The following is a 15,153-nucleotide window of genomic DNA, read 5'->3' on the forward strand; positions in this document are numbered from 1 at the left end:
AAACACACTCTACTTCTGATCGATTTAGAGATAGTCTGCTAATGAACAGCTCCTTACCATGTAATCACGTTTTTTTTTCTCTTAGGTTATAGGCTATATAAATTTAAGTTAAATCATGTAATTCCTTATTATTATAGATGACCAATTAATCAAGGTCCAAATACTGCATGCATGTTCATATAATCATATTGTAATAACCTTCTTGCTTTTTAAGCTTCTTGTTTTTCAACTTTAAACTATTCAATAATTTGATTTCCTTTTTCTTTCTTCAATATATTTTCTATTTCTTTTATTCATATGCTTATTTTCATGAAGGAAAAACTACATATCTATATCGAAAAAACGGGGACTATTACCATTATTGATCAATGAATGAAACAGGTATCATTCATGGCTGGTACGTAAAGATCAAGCATGTATATATGTTAATTACTTTTAGGATTAAGGGAGTAAATTTAATTAATTAGTTCGATAAATGTGATGATAGAAAAAGCATCCATCTGCATTGGAGACATTTGATGAAATGATAGTGAGTGCCAAAGGGAAAAAGATTGTAGTGTTCTTGGACTATGATGGAACACTCTCCAACATTGTACCAAATCCAGATCAAGCTTTTATGTCCAAAAAGGTATCCATGCATGTAGCTACTTTCAATTTTTACTATTTTAAGTGATTTGTTAAATAAAAACCAAAAAAATACTTGAAAACTCTATACAATTTCATTATTTTTATATGTTATTAATCTTCAAATATATATATATATATATATGTGTGTGTGACACAATACCAAGAATATTAGCATGGAATAATTGAACATGTGCCCTAGACAAATCTCACATCAACCGTGAACATGAGAGATTTTTGGTTTTATAAGGAATGTCATACCTTTTAAATCATCAATGAACTTCAGACTTAGTTGACTATGGAACATATAAAAGCTCTTTAAAGTTAAGCATGTTCATGTGGGATTGACTTTACATTTACTAACAAAAAGATAAATTATTTAAACTATCCTGTCGAAAAATTTTAAGAAAAATTTGAAGTTTGTGACAAGTTTGCTACAATAATTTAACAAAAGAATGGTAAGTTACATAGAAACTTTCAAATACAACTTGTCTTATGTTATATATCTTATCAAATTTTTAAGAAAATAAACTATGGAAACCGAATAACACACTCGTCTAGAACTCTAGATACGCGCCACCACTTTAACATTTACACTTTTCCTTCAATATTGTTATTTAACTCGAAATGAAAATTTTGGTTGCAGATGAGAAGGGTCCTAAGTGAAGTGGCACGTTGTTTTCCAACAGCGATCATAAGTGGAAGAAGTCGAGATAAAGTATCAATTTAATCGCTTTTTAACTCGTTAAACTCCCTTGTATAAGCTAACTAAAATAAGTGATTACATTTTTGAATCATAAGTTTATATTTAATTTCCAATTTGGTTTAGGTGTATGGCTTTGTAAAACTAGATGACATCTACTATGCTGGAAGCCATGGGCTGGATATTGCAGCCCCATTTCAGTGCACAGATTACCAGCCTTCAATTTGCAAGGTAATCGTTTTCATCTGTTTTTCGACAAAAAAAATAACATATATGTAATGTAAATTAATATGATAAATATGTTCCTGTAGATACTTGATGTGTTGAAAGAAGAAACCAGTGATATAAAAGGCGTGATGCTGGAAAATAATAAGTTTTGTGTTTCTGTGCATTTTAGACATGTTTCTAATGAGGTATGTATGATGTCTGTTATTAGTAATTACATATATAACAAACACTAAAGATGGAATTAAAATTGAAAAATTACAGGATTTTCCGATACTAGAAGAAGTCGTTAAGTCTGTGGTAGACAAGTTGGACGAGTTTAGGTTGTCCGAGGGGAAAAAGGTGTTTGAGATACGACCGGATATCGAATGGGATAAAGGTCATGCTTTGGAGTACTTACTAGAGACACTTGGATATGGAAGTTCAAATGATGTACTCCCAATTTATATCGGTGACGATCGAACGGATGAAGATGCATTTAAGGTCGTATATATGAGTTAACTAATTAGCGTTCCATCTCTACATATTTTCAAAATATTGATTAATTTATCGATTACAGGCAATAAAGAAGAGAGGAAACGGGTACTCGATCGTTGTGTCCTCAAGACCAAAGGACACCATGGCTTTATACTCCCTTCGGAGTCCGTCTGATGTCAAGAAATTTCTATCACGTCTCGTTATCTGGAACAAACAATCAGTCACAAGTTAAAAGGACGGAGATAGATGTGTGTATGCAATATGTATTATGTTCCTTGCGTTTAATGTAACTTCTTCTGTGTTGTTTTGAGTTTTAACTCGTCAACTAAGCACATAGACGGTGTTTGTTTAGCGTGCATTAATTTTTACGACAAAGTAGAGTTTATTTTTGTAACATCCAACTTTTTGTTAAATAATAAATGACGGAAAAGTTTTGTTATTAATTGTGTGTTGTTAAGTTAGTCGTGTGTTAAATGTTTGGATAAGGATTTGAAATGAGAATGGAGAGTTGGTGGTGGGACCCATAATCCACTATATAAACCCAACCCACCCACCATTTTGTCTCCCTCCCCCCACTCACTAGAAAAACACACACTTCTTCTCTCAAACACCCGGATCCAAATCCGAGCAAAAGAAAGGTGAATCTCGTGTTCAACGTTAACGAGAAACAAGAAACGTTTGGAAGATCCTGCGTATTGTCCGGATCTGAACTCGAACCCGAAGCAAAAGGTAGGTTTCGGTTTAAGTGATTAAGTTTTATGGTTAGAATCGACATGCAAACCGATAGAAGGATAGATTGGGGTATATGATGGAAGAAAAACATGAACTTGATAAGTTATAACCCCACGAGAATGTTATGTGGTAAAAATGTGATGTTCGGGCCTTATAAAACGCAAGTATACAAAGTTGGTACAACCCAAAACCCTTAAAAAGGGTAAAACCGGGTCCTAAGGAAGAGTCACGAAGTAAAATGGCCATTAAATGGTAAAAACGAAGAAAAAGAAGAATTTCGCATCGCATAAGCCATGCGAAGCGAAAAAGGCTATTTTGCATCGCATGACCATGCGAAGCGAAAAAGGTAATTTCGCATCGCACAGTCATGCGAAGCGAAAAAGTTATGCGAAGCGAAATTCCATGCATGCGAAGCAAAGCCAAGGGCGCTGCCCCTTGGACCCTGCTAGGGGCTGCCGCCCCTAGACCCCGCTACCAGGGGCGCTGCCCCCGGACCCCCGTTAGTGGAGGGTTTCATAAATTTAGATGTAGGAAGTAGTGGTAATAGATAATTGACACGCGTAATGTATTGTACAGTTAGCCGTGCACAACTAAAAAAGGGAATTAACATTAACGGCGAGAGAAATCGACTCTAGGTGAGTTCTAGCCCCATTTCTCTTTGAAATGTTTTCGGGGCTGTGTGCATACTCCTATGTGATAGTTAACACATTTACTTAATTGATAAGTGTATGATACGTGTATGACTATATATTGGATGTTATTACTATATGATGATAGTATGAATGAGCATGTATATATATATATATATATATATATTATATACATGAGACAGATAAAATATGCACGTATGATAAATGTATGGTTATTCGAGGCAGTAGGGACCAGACCCTTATAATATCTATGATGTTAGGGACCAGACCCTTATAATATCTTTGATGATAGAGACCAGACCCTTATAATATCTGTGATGATAGGGACCAGACCCTTACAATATCTGTGATGTTATATAATAGCTTATGGTATACCATAGGGTTTTATGAAAGAAAGTATGTAAGTACGTATGCATGTATATAAGGTATATACGAAAGGAGTAATAGAAAACTAAGGTATGAATACGTATTTTCGGACGCGTATGAGTAAGGGTATGAATGTATTGTATGTTAATTGATTAATTAGAACTCACTCAGTATAGCTGACTTTTAGTATGCACGCAGGCAAATAGGTTGAGGCAGCTGGCTTAAGGAGGGACACAGGGCATGGACTGAAGAGACTGGCATCCATGATGAAGTGTTATGACTATTTTAATTAATTATTTATGAAAAGACAATTTGTATGTTAAGACAAGAATGAATGTTTTGTAATGTGATGTTTGAAGTTTTTAATTATTCCGCGAAGTTTTTAATTAACTATGATTTTAGAATTGTATTTATGAGTAAATCCAACACCAAAGTAGGGTTACCGGGAACGAGACCTTACAATTTTGGGACTCATGGAGCAGTTGGTTTGTGCAGACTGCAGACAATCTACTCACCGAAGAAATGGGAGAGAAGAGAGTTGCAATATAATTTATATCCCTTAGAATTGACATAGGCAATTGAAAGACAGATTATAAGCCCTTAAGAACATGCAGGAAATTGATAAGGAATATGGTTCGTGTTAGTAGGCAGGGGTGCAGTTCGATACGGTTTTGGGCTAAAACCAAACCAGAAGCCAAAACTTCGGTTTTTGAATTTTTGAAACCATTTGGTCTTTTCGGTTTTGCCATCTGAGCTTAAAAATTTTAGATCGAAAAAAAAGTTCGGCCGAAAATAATAAATTTAGGTATAAATAATTTTGTTAATTATTAACTAATTGACTATTATTATTCATTTGGCCAAAATATTTTGAGTTACATATTTATTAAATTCTTATAAATTACTTAAAATAAAAAACAAAAATAATAAAAAAATAAAAATCTAGAATTCGGTTTGGTTCAGTCTTAAAAAAACATAAAACAAAACTGTCGGTTTTTGTTTCGGTTATGTTTTTTCGATTTTGGATTGGATTTTTCGGTTTCTTGCACACCCCTACTTGGAGAGACTATTCATTCAACAATGTGATTTTCATACATGATATATTTACAAGACCAAAAAAGCAGATACCAGGATGTATACTTCAGACACGCATACAGTTTCTAGAGCGTAAAGGGCTATGTACTTGACAAACATACTAGACTCTTACAGTTACAGCTTCATGTTTGTTGTCCATACAAATCAGAATGCAAAGTCATTTGGTTGGCCTCTTCAATCTTCTTCTGAGAATATATCAACAAACAAGATAGACACATGTAAAACTATGCTTTCGGGTGAAGAAAAATAAAAAATAAATAAATATTAAGAGACGAGTTACCGTTACCTGTTGGTGTTTTTCTTCAGTCCAAAAACACCTTTCATTACTGAATCAATATTCACGTTGCGTGACTTCATGATTTGATTGTGGTACATCTTGCTCCCGATCTCAACAATCTTTTCCTCTACTTCTTCTAGCGTTTGATCCACGTCCAGTTTCAGCTCTCCTTTTCTTATAACTGTCACGTTGAAACCATTTTCCTTGGCTTCTCGGTAGGTATCCTATATTCATATATGCATACAAATATAAATATAAATCAATACAAAACATAAAAGTGAGCGATTGGTTTAAGAAATTACTACTAACCTTTGGCGTTTGTGGCACTACAAAAGCATTGCCATTTCCGAGCATTTCCATGTGCGTCTGTATAAGATAGCAAAGATTCTTGCAGTTGCCAACATCCTCAAAAGCGATAATATGATGCGGTTTTGGATCTAGTTCAAGATCCGACGCCATCTCCAATGAATAGAATCCTATTCTCTCGTCAATATATATCTCAATACACTGCAAATTTTGGAAACATACAATTATGCATACACCGACGAAAAATAATAAAAACAAAAAAAATGTAACTGTTTGGCATCAACGGAATACTTACTAGTAGATGTGGAAGATCGAGCCACCAATAATAATCTATTTCCTCATCTCCATACTCGCTATACTTGCTGACAACAGCTTCGGGTCCAAACAACTCCATTTCCTTCTTCAACTTATTAATTCTTTCTGCTATCAACTTCTTCCCTTTATCGGGAACCTTATCCATAATATCAGCAGCGTCTTGTATCTCTTTCTCGGTAATCCATCGGTCCAAGTCCTTCCCGATATCCTTCATAACAGCTTTAGCTTCTGGATCATTCTCGGCATTATAAGAATCTAGAAATCCACGAGACCATTTCTTGGTGTGCTGCCAAAACTCTTTCCCAGATTTCTTGCCAGGTTTAACGGACCCGTCACTCCCTTCTATCACAGTTTTTGAACTCTTGTTTATGACTTTTTCGTTTGTTTGTTTGTTGCTCGCAACTTTTTCGTCACTGCTGTTTGGTGAATGAAGATCCAAATTCCCCAAGGTTTCAGCAAAAAGTGCTTTCCTTTGATCTAAATAATTATCAAGAAACTCTTGACTCATCGTTGTTGACGGTGGTGGGCCCTTCCATCGGGGTATGATCTTCTCCGGAGAATCATACAAGCTAATCCCATCTAAACAAAGTGCCATAAACTTATTATTTATATATACTAAGTAAGAAAAGACATAACACTAAAAAAAAAACTTGCTTGTTATTAGAACAAGTTACCTGCGCCGTAATCAAGATTTTCGATATTGGAATGAAGATATTCATGAAGATGAGCTAGCTTCTCGTTTTCTTTCTCGACTTTCTCTTCGAGGCCTTTGAAAAACAAGGCCTTGTCTTGAGCGTCCATAAGATAGAATGGATCCCGCCCCATCAACTCATTTTCTCGTACTTGGAACACGATTTCTCTAAGCTTCTCGTCTTTCATCCATTCAAATTCGCTTTCGTTATCATCACGTTCAAGCTCCAAGACTAAATCCATATCCTGTTTCACTTTTTCTCTAGCTACCATGTAATTGTTTCTAAATCCACCTCTGATCTTCTCAACCAGCGGCTCAAATTCATGAAAATTTTCCTCGATCCACTTCTCACGATCCGCTCTTCCTAAATCCTCACCACTACCTTTAACACTTTCTTCTTTAGAATCCGCATTGTCGATCAAAGCATCCTTTAAAGACTCCGGTGTGCTATTACCGAACACATCATCATTGCTATCCATCTTTGAAACTTCATGTATATTATTAATCTCAGGTTCTTGTTTTTTCTCTTTCTCGTGAAGATACTCTTTTGCTTCCTTAACAGAACTAATAATCATTAATTTCACTCCATTGTCAAATAAGTTCGACTCTTTTCCTTCCACATCAGAAGAATCTTGAATCCTAGACTCTACCGATAGTTTTGCTATAGGTGGCGTTGTTACAGGGTACGGTTGTTGTTTGTTATCATCATCTTGAGGAAGCGAAACATCAAAATCCATTCCATCCGGTTCATTGTCTCCATTACTTTCGATTTCACGCGCACGCCTTGCCATTTCTCTAATTTCTTGAATTTGATCCAACTTGAAAATGCTATTCACAAGTGCTTCCTTATCTAGTTCCGGCCTCGTCAATTCCGGCTCCTTGGAATCTTGAATAACTTCCAAGATGGAATCTTGTTTGGCCATCATCCTAGCTTTAAGTTTTCTTCTTAACATCTCTTTTTCTAAACCCGAATACCCTTCCTTTTCATCTTCTTTTTCTTTTTTTTTTTTGAAAAAGCGATGGAAAGCTGTAAAGAGAAGCAACCCGCAACACAGTGATACTCCAATCCTAGATAATTTAGGTTTTCCAATTGAGTTTGAAGCAGCAAGTGAAGAATTTGGTATCTCTTTAGCTGCTAACATAGTGGCATTATTGTTGTTATTATCATTTAGGGATGGTTTCAGGTTCCGGGTTGTTGTCAAGATTTGATCTTGATTAAAACCCACCAAATCTTGAGATGGTTCGGGTTGGGGTTCGATCTGGGTGCTTGTCAAGAAGACTTGTTGATCTTGATTGACACCCACCAAATTAGAGGTAATAATTGGAGAAATTACCTGTTGCTCAATTAGCTTCTTCCTCAAGTGGTTTTCACGGCGGGCGGTGGAATGAGCTGAAGCTCTGAAATTTGTTCTAGGGTGGTGGTTTTTGATTGTGTACAGTTTAATGGAATGGCTGCTGTTACCCGAGAAGAAGATGAAGATATGTGGAAGACGACAGAGGACATCCATAATAATCGAATGAATGAATGAATGAATTCAAGAGGAAGTCATTAGGGTTTATGGATTCAAACTGATTTGGGTTTATCTGTTTATTTACTTTTCGAATTACACCTCCAATTTATTCATACATACATACATACATATAGCAACTTTTTAGTTTTTAAAACCTACTTAAAATTCAAATTAAAGTAAAAAACAGTATAATTCTCTGTTTTTTAATTAAATAATATTTTTTTATATCTCGACTCGCAACCACTTTAGAAAATTATATGGGATGCCATGCATTTTCTATTTTCTCTACTCGTATATTATGACCTTATACATTGGAAATCGAAAATGTCAATTTGTTTGGGATGACCGACTAAAAAACACTTTCGTTTTGATGTAAACTTCTTTTGTATCTGATTCTTTACCGGAATTTTTATTTAAGACATCTAACTTGCTAAGAAAAAAGAAACACTTTTTATACATTTATGTAGCCTCAAATACCAAGGATAAGAGCACATTGTTTTCCAGAATTATGTATGGGTTTACCGTTGGCTTATGTTGGTTTTGAGCTTAACTTACACCAAAAAACAACAATTTGGTTTTGAGCTAGCAGGCTTATTCTCCCCCCTTATTTTGACTTACCTTGAGCTCGTTTCGAGCTCTTTTTCTAGAGCTCTAGTTATGCTTGTGAATTGTTTTATTCAAGTTCAGGCTCCAATTGTTTGTTATTTATTAATTAATTTGTATACCTTTTTTCTTATTTTTATAAATATTGAGAAAAAACTTGCCTAAGTCCAGCTCGAGCTCGTGTAGTACCTTAAATGAGCCAAAGCCTGGCTCGAGCTTGACTCTGCGATGTAAAATTAATACATAGAATTCCAAAAAAGGTAAAACTAAATACACAATGCTCATTAAGACTTGACGAGCCAACACGGGCTTCCCATACGAGGCTTGAACTCGGGCTCAATAACTAAACGCCTTTATTTGAGGCTTGAGCTTGGCTCGAGCTCGAAAAAGCCAGATTTGTTTCAAGCTTTATATCGATCTGCTCAAACAGCTTGCGAGTGGCTCGGCTCGTTTGCACCCCTACTTGTATCTTTATATAGATGAGTGTTCACAGTTTGGGTTGAAACTGTTCAAACCAGACATGGTTCGGTTTCATGGTCGATTTTATTCTTTTAAGTTTCACTTAGTTGGTTACTAAAGTTTCAAACCGTAGCAAACGGCTGGGTTTATAGTATATAGTTTTATCTTTTTATAAATATTTTCATATTATATATCATTTAATTTAATTAAAATTGTTGACATCACTTGAATCCTTTGAGCATTCTAAGAAAGAAAAAACATCACAGTATACTTGAAATCATGATTTCAAATTTCAATGTCTGTTCTTTTATCTATTTTGCATTTTATATGAAGCCCTTATAAAGTTCATTTCTTGAGATTAAATCAGCACCAAAACGTTAGTAACGGTTCAGTGGTTCAGTTTTACAGTTCTTTTAGTTATTTTACTAACGTTTGGTTCACACTTTAACCTAAAAACCATTAATTACTTATAAGTTATGACTCTGACTTGACTATTTTGAGTGTGGTCAAGGGACTTCATATTTGGAATGATTTTTCTATGTTAGTAGCATTGTTACAAAATGGAGCACTTGAGAGTATTACTTTTGGTACACGCTTTAAATCAACCGGCTCCAGATCTGAAACCAGTTTGGTACACGCTTTAAATTCAATCTGATTCACCGGTTAACTAATCGAACCAAATTGAACCGATACCTACCGAATTCCCGCTTTTTCCCCCACCGAAGCGCGCGGGTTTTGTCAACTAGTTGAGATACAATACAGAAACACATACTGATCACATCTGAATATTTCCATCACTTGCTGCTGTCAACCTGGTTTTTACTTTTGTTCACTTCACTATATAACTCATCATATCAGATTCAAACTTCTCAAAAACAGTTTTCTAGTCTGCTTCTCTCTGCAATGTTCTTACTGTCAACATATTCTATCTCTAACCTGAACTTATATTCATACAATTACACATTTTAAAGTAGCATTTACTTACTATATAATGCACTGCTCACAATCATATTATCTTGAAACATATGATTACTCTTTAAATGTTAAGGTGCTACATATAAAACACTAAAACACAAAACATCTCGTTTTACCAGCGTTCTCTCGGCCTCCCGTCTGGCAACACAAGACTAGGAACCTTTGCTTCATCCTTTTTGCTTTCGCCCTGCGCGCTCTCATCATCTTCATCAAAATCAGGAGGCATGTCATCGTCATCGTCATCATCGTTGCCGTCGCCCATTTCATTGTCCACTAAATCATCAAAATCCGACCAATCCTCTTCCTCCTCCTCTTGATCACTTGCATCATTTGAATCGGTTTTCACCACACGCCCTCTAAACCTAGGAACAGAAACCAGCGCACGAAGCTTCTCTTTAATCACCAACAGCCGGTTCTTGTCAACCAACTGAGAATCACGATACGCGTCTCTAAGGAACACAGAGTCCCGGTCACCTTTCAACGATACATAAAACATATCAGGGTGTCTAATAAGCATCCCTCTAAGCTGCTGCGAGAATCTAAACTCCTCTCGGAAATGCGTAAGGTGATCAACCAACGTTCGCTTCTCAACCGTCAGACTCAACATCTCGTGCACAACCGCACACGCGTGCTTCTCTTTCTCCGCCGTACCAGGCTTCAACGCTGAGAAATCCGAGTAAGGCGAAATATACGGCATGCCTCTGAACTGCGAGATCCGTCTCATTTCACCTTTCGAAAGCTGCAGACCTCTCGGTAACTTCACTCTGTTAAACTTCGGCGGTCTGTCGATAATCAAATCCCTCGTTTCGGACAGCTTCTCTTCTTCCTCAAGCTCGGCGAACGAAACCGCAAGCTCCGGATCCCAATACGTCAACTCCAAAGCCGGCCCTCTTTCCGTTCCCACAACCCTAAAATACTGCGGATATCGCTGGCAAATGGTGTCACGAAACTCCAACGGGAGTCCTAAATCGTTTTTCAAATGCGCAATCTTCTCGATTAAAATCCGCTTATCCAACGACATCATTAACAGCTTCCTGAGTTTAACAACCGGCAAACCCTCCATTTCGTTCCGAACCTTCATCTCCTCGAGATACAACCGTTCCGCCTCGGGCGTTAGCCTAAACCGAAGCGAGTAAACCCCTTCCTCCTCAACCTGAAACACACCCGGAAACTTCCGCAACAGGGCGATAAACCGCCTTCGTTTCTGAAGGCCTAAGGCGCGTCGAAAGCGACCCAAGTCACGCGATCGGGCTGGGATAGCAGTATCTTTCGGATCTTCATGACGAGTTTAAGCTTCTTGTCTCGTTGGATAACGTTGTCGAAAGGAAGCTCCTTTCGGCGTTTAACCAAGGCTTGAATTGGATATGTTTTCTTCCGGGCATGATTGACAAAACCCACTTGCAGATTTAGACGTTGGCCCCAGAAAGTTGTGAAATTGGGGGTTTAGGGTTTTGAATGAAGAAGGGTAGAGTGGTAAGAGAAGAAGAAGAAGAAGAAGAAGAAGAAGAAGAAGAAGAAGAAGAAGAAGAAGACATGGTTGGAATTAGGGCTTTTTGGGGGTTTATGTGATAGAGCTTGCGTTATCTGAAGGAGACTTGATTTTTGGGATTATATGTTTAGTAGTATGCAATATGAGGTCTCTTAATAGTAACTAGAAGTTAGAGCAAATGAAGGCAACACAATATTAAACACTCAAAAACTATTCTAATTATACCTACTCCATATTAGCGGGGGCTAATGCTGGCATTGACATGGTTGGTTTGTTTTCTCCTTCCGTTTAGTGTTACGGTTATGTTTTATTTCAAACGGGTACAAAATTTAGCTATAAAGAAAACGGGTCAAAAGTCACCAAGAGTGTGATTTTCTTATAACGGTTATGCTTTATTTCAAACGGATTAAAAACTAGCTAAAATGGAAACATGTCAAGCGGGTCATGTGACACAAAAAGTGTAATTTTAATCCATAAAACATTCTAATTCATTTTGAAATAACAATAATAAACCTTGTAATGATGTTTAACACACTGATTGTGTATTAAAAGGGTCAAATTTTTGAGCAAGGGGTTGACCAGAACCAAAATATTTTGACCCGTTACCCAACCTGTTCATTTTGCCACCTCTAACTGTGCTGCACAAGTACCTAATGCATTGATGGAATACTGCAGTTCATGGTCCCATTAAAATACCGTGAGTTTGTTGACGGTTTGACTTCTTTGGTCAAAAATAAGTTCATACCCATGAGCTGAATCGACGATGCGGTTGAAAGGATTCTAAGAGTAAAGTTTATAATGGGCCTGTTTGAAAACCCATTGGCTGATTACAGCATGACCAAATATTTGGGATGCCAGGTAACTTAGTCAAATTTGTTTATGTTTGACCAAAGTTGACATTTCTATTTTAACTTCTTGACTGTAATGAAAACAGAAACACAGAGACCTTGCAAGAGAAACAGTGAGGAAAACACTTGTTTTATTGAAGAATGGTAAATCTTCAATGCATCCATTATTATCACTTCCTAAAAGGACATCAAAGATATTAGTTGCATGATCACATGCTGATAATATCGGTTATCAATGTGGCAGTGGCAAGGAATTTCGGGCGATATTACTTCCGGTATGATATCTATAATCTCATAAAGGTTTAAACTTTACAATGATAATATTAACCGATTCATATGAAAACTGGTTATTCAGGTTGTTTTGTTTTATTTTAAACGGTTCATTTGGCTAGGGGTGCGTATGAGACCTGAAAAACTGATCCGTAACCTAAAACACTGAATAAAAAAAAATCAAATCCAAACAAAAGCGGGCTGTTTGTTCAATGTATTAGTAAAGAAATGAACTTTCTGTCTGGTTTCGGTTTTGCATGTAATTAAAACGAACCAAACTTAATTCATGAATTTTCATTTTTCATTTTGGATTTTAAGTAATTTATAAGAATTTAATAAATAATGTTGTCCAAATATTGTAGTGTACGTGTATAGTAATTTATTAATTATTAATTACCAAAATGATTTAGCCCAAATTCATTATCTTGGGCCACATTTTTTCGGCCAAAAAAATTTAAAACGTAGTCGTAAAACAAAAAAAAAACAACAAAAACCGAAAACGAATAGTTTTAATTGAATATTTTGTTCTAGCCCGAAAGCGACCCACGCACACTTCTACATGTGGGCTATAAGGGTAAAGAATAAAAGATTAACTATCAAGGAAACGACTGTTATTTGTCAAAATGATAATAACAACATTATAATAACAAAAATTACTATTTTACAGGTACTACAATCCTCTCGGCGGTTAAAAAAGCCGTTGATCCAAACACGCAAGTTATCTACAACGAGAATCCGAACCAAGATTTCCTATAGTCAAACACCTTTGACTTTGCTATAGTGGGGGTAGGAGAACCACCATATACAGAAACATTTGGAGACAGTTCAAATCTCACAATTCCCGAGCCGGGCTCAAGCACTATAAGAAATGTATGCGGGTCAGTAAAATGTGTGGTGGTCCTAATAACTGGGCGGCCAGTGCTGGTGCAACCGTTTGTTGATACCAAGATGCACTTGTTGCGGCTTGGCTTCCTGGTACCGAAGGCCAAGGTGTGACCGATGTTTTGTTTGGTGACTATGGTTTTACTGGAAAGCCGGCTCGGGCATGGTTCAAGTCTGTTGATCAACTACCCATGAACGTCGGGGACCCACATTATGACCCGTTATACCCGTTTGGGTTTGGACTTGTGACGACACCTACCAAGACCACATAAATGTGTAATGTGTCACTTTTCGGTTATAATCAAGTGTGAAAGTTGATTATTTGGTGTTTAATGCTGAGAAGTTTGAGATTATACAAAATCTTTCTTTCTTGTGATGATTTTTTGTGCTAATGAGATTTAAGTCCAATCATTTAATTTAAGTATTTTAAAATTTTGAAATTTAAATATTTTGAATGTGTATATTTGATATTAGCATATAAATGGACGCACAACGGTTATTAATAAATGGCTTCTCTTCTCCATGTTCTCACTAAACTTTATTATTATACACGCATATATATATATATATAGATGTCACTTATACATAAGATTTATTCATATGTACAATGAAAGCGTAAGTGTTGAAGGCTGTTCGTAGAGGCTAACATTAATTCAGGAGAGGACTATTAACAATCATCCTCAGGCGAATTGATTTTCAATTGCAATCAATAATCCCAATTGTTCATCCATCGACTGTTCCATTCAATTGAATCCAGGTACGATATCAATTGAATTTCTTCATATTGATTGTACTCCTCAATTCACCTTTAACTGAGAGTTTATTAGTTTCAACGATATTGCAGGTATTATATTCTAAGTGTTTGTGTTACTGTTATTGTTTACTGGTCCCATTGAAATGTAAAATGTATCTGGAAAATGGGTCAGGGTTTCGGTTACGGGCCTATTTGTAAAATATGCAATTAATAGTATACTGCCTATAACTTTTTTTATTTATTGCTTTAGTTTGGCTCTGATTATTATACATAGAATTAGCTTTTACTGCATTATGATTATTAGGATAATTATAATCAAATTTGGATAGTTGTTGATTTGTGTTCATCTGTTTATTATATTATATATATACATATGATACAAGTAGCTGCAAATGATGTTTGCTATATCTACTCTCGCGATTTACTAACTGCATTTACATTGTTTCAGATTGCCATTTATAAAGTATATTATAATCGTATTAAGAATTATTCACTATATGACGGTTAGTATATTTATTTATGCAGCGCAAAAGTTACAAGGTTTCAAAGATCATTTTGGCCAAAGTTTTATAGTGTGGTCGCTGTTGCAGTTTGTTTTTTTATAGCCTTACATGGAACCAACCAAATCTGTAAGTATTATGTTTCTTTTTCGTGTATCGAGTCTAAGCTTTAATTTAATAATATAACTGCTGGTACATAATTATGTGTGTCAAGAGCTAGGATTTTATTGTTTGTAGTTGATTTAGGGTCTTGGTCTTTCACCTTTGCCCAGTTTGGTTCTGGTCAAAACATGCTGTTTTAAAAAGATATCAGTTTGGTTTGGGCCAAAACGTCCGTTTTAAAAAAGTATTGCTTTGGTTTGTGTCAAAATGGGCCATTTCAGAAAGGTATTGGGTTGGTATGT

At 36.0% G+C, this 15,153-nt stretch overlaps 2 protein-coding genes and 1 pseudogene across 2 annotated transcripts; 1 reads left to right on the plus strand and 2 right to left on the minus strand.

Annotated features, from left to right (window-relative positions):
* The first annotated feature begins 388 nt into the window (after positions 1-388).
* LOC143579194 (trehalose-phosphate phosphatase B-like) lies at positions 389-2,261 on the plus strand. The gene is made up of 7 exons (XM_077062578.1): positions 389-397; positions 488-628; positions 1,271-1,342; positions 1,454-1,558; positions 1,639-1,740; positions 1,817-2,035; positions 2,112-2,261. Exons 2-7 carry the CDS (start codon positions 524-526, stop codon positions 2,259-2,261), a joined length of 753 nt encoding a protein of 250 aa, XP_076918693.1. The 5' UTR covers positions 389-397; positions 488-523.
* A 2,765-nt stretch (positions 2,262-5,026) lies between these two features.
* On the minus strand, positions 5,027-7,600 carry LOC143579204 (uncharacterized). Its single transcript, XM_077062587.1, has 5 exons — positions 6,442-7,600; positions 5,748-6,346; positions 5,456-5,653; positions 5,156-5,370; positions 5,027-5,054 (listed from the first exon to the last, which is right to left on the minus strand). Exons 1-5 carry the CDS (start codon positions 7,598-7,600, stop codon positions 5,027-5,029), a joined length of 2,199 nt encoding a protein of 732 aa, XP_076918702.1.
* A 2,433-nt stretch (positions 7,601-10,033) lies between these two features.
* LOC143579213 (protein WHAT'S THIS FACTOR 1 homolog, chloroplastic pseudogene) lies at positions 10,034-11,541 on the minus strand (annotated as a pseudogene).
* Between the last annotated feature and the right edge of the window lie 3,612 nt (positions 11,542-15,153).

The sequence above is a fragment of the Bidens hawaiensis genome, unplaced genomic scaffold, assembly GCF_021521415.1.
Source record: "Bidens hawaiensis isolate Kalapana, Puna unplaced genomic scaffold, B.hawaiensis_p1.1 tig00001461_1, whole genome shotgun sequence".
NCBI classification, from domain to species: Eukaryota; Viridiplantae; Streptophyta; class Magnoliopsida; order Asterales; family Asteraceae; genus Bidens; species Bidens hawaiensis.

Excerpts from the sequence above, each read along its gene's own strand:
- LOC143579194 (XM_077062578.1), top strand. The coding sequence starts at position 524 with ATGATAGTGAGTGCCAAAGGGAAAAAGATTGTAGTGTTCTTGGACTAT. Across the intron at positions 1,559-1,638 it reads ACCAGCCTTCAATTTGCAAG|ATACTTGATGTGTTGAAAGA; the intron begins GTAATCGTTTTC and ends ATGTTCCTGTAG. Across the intron at positions 1,741-1,816 it reads TTAGACATGTTTCTAATGAG|GATTTTCCGATACTAGAAGA; the intron begins GTATGTATGATG and ends GAAAAATTACAG.
- LOC143579204 (XM_077062587.1), bottom strand. The coding sequence starts at position 7,600 with ATGTTAGCAGCTAAAGAGATACCAAATTCTTCACTTGCTGCTTCAAAC. Across the intron at positions 6,347-6,441 it reads AAATCTTGATTACGGCGCAG|ATGGGATTAGCTTGTATGAT; the intron begins GTAACTTGTTCT and ends CACTTTGTTTAG. Across the intron at positions 5,654-5,747 it reads TCGATCTTCCACATCTACTA|TGTATTGAGATATATATTGA; the intron begins GTAAGTATTCCG and ends CAAAATTTGCAG.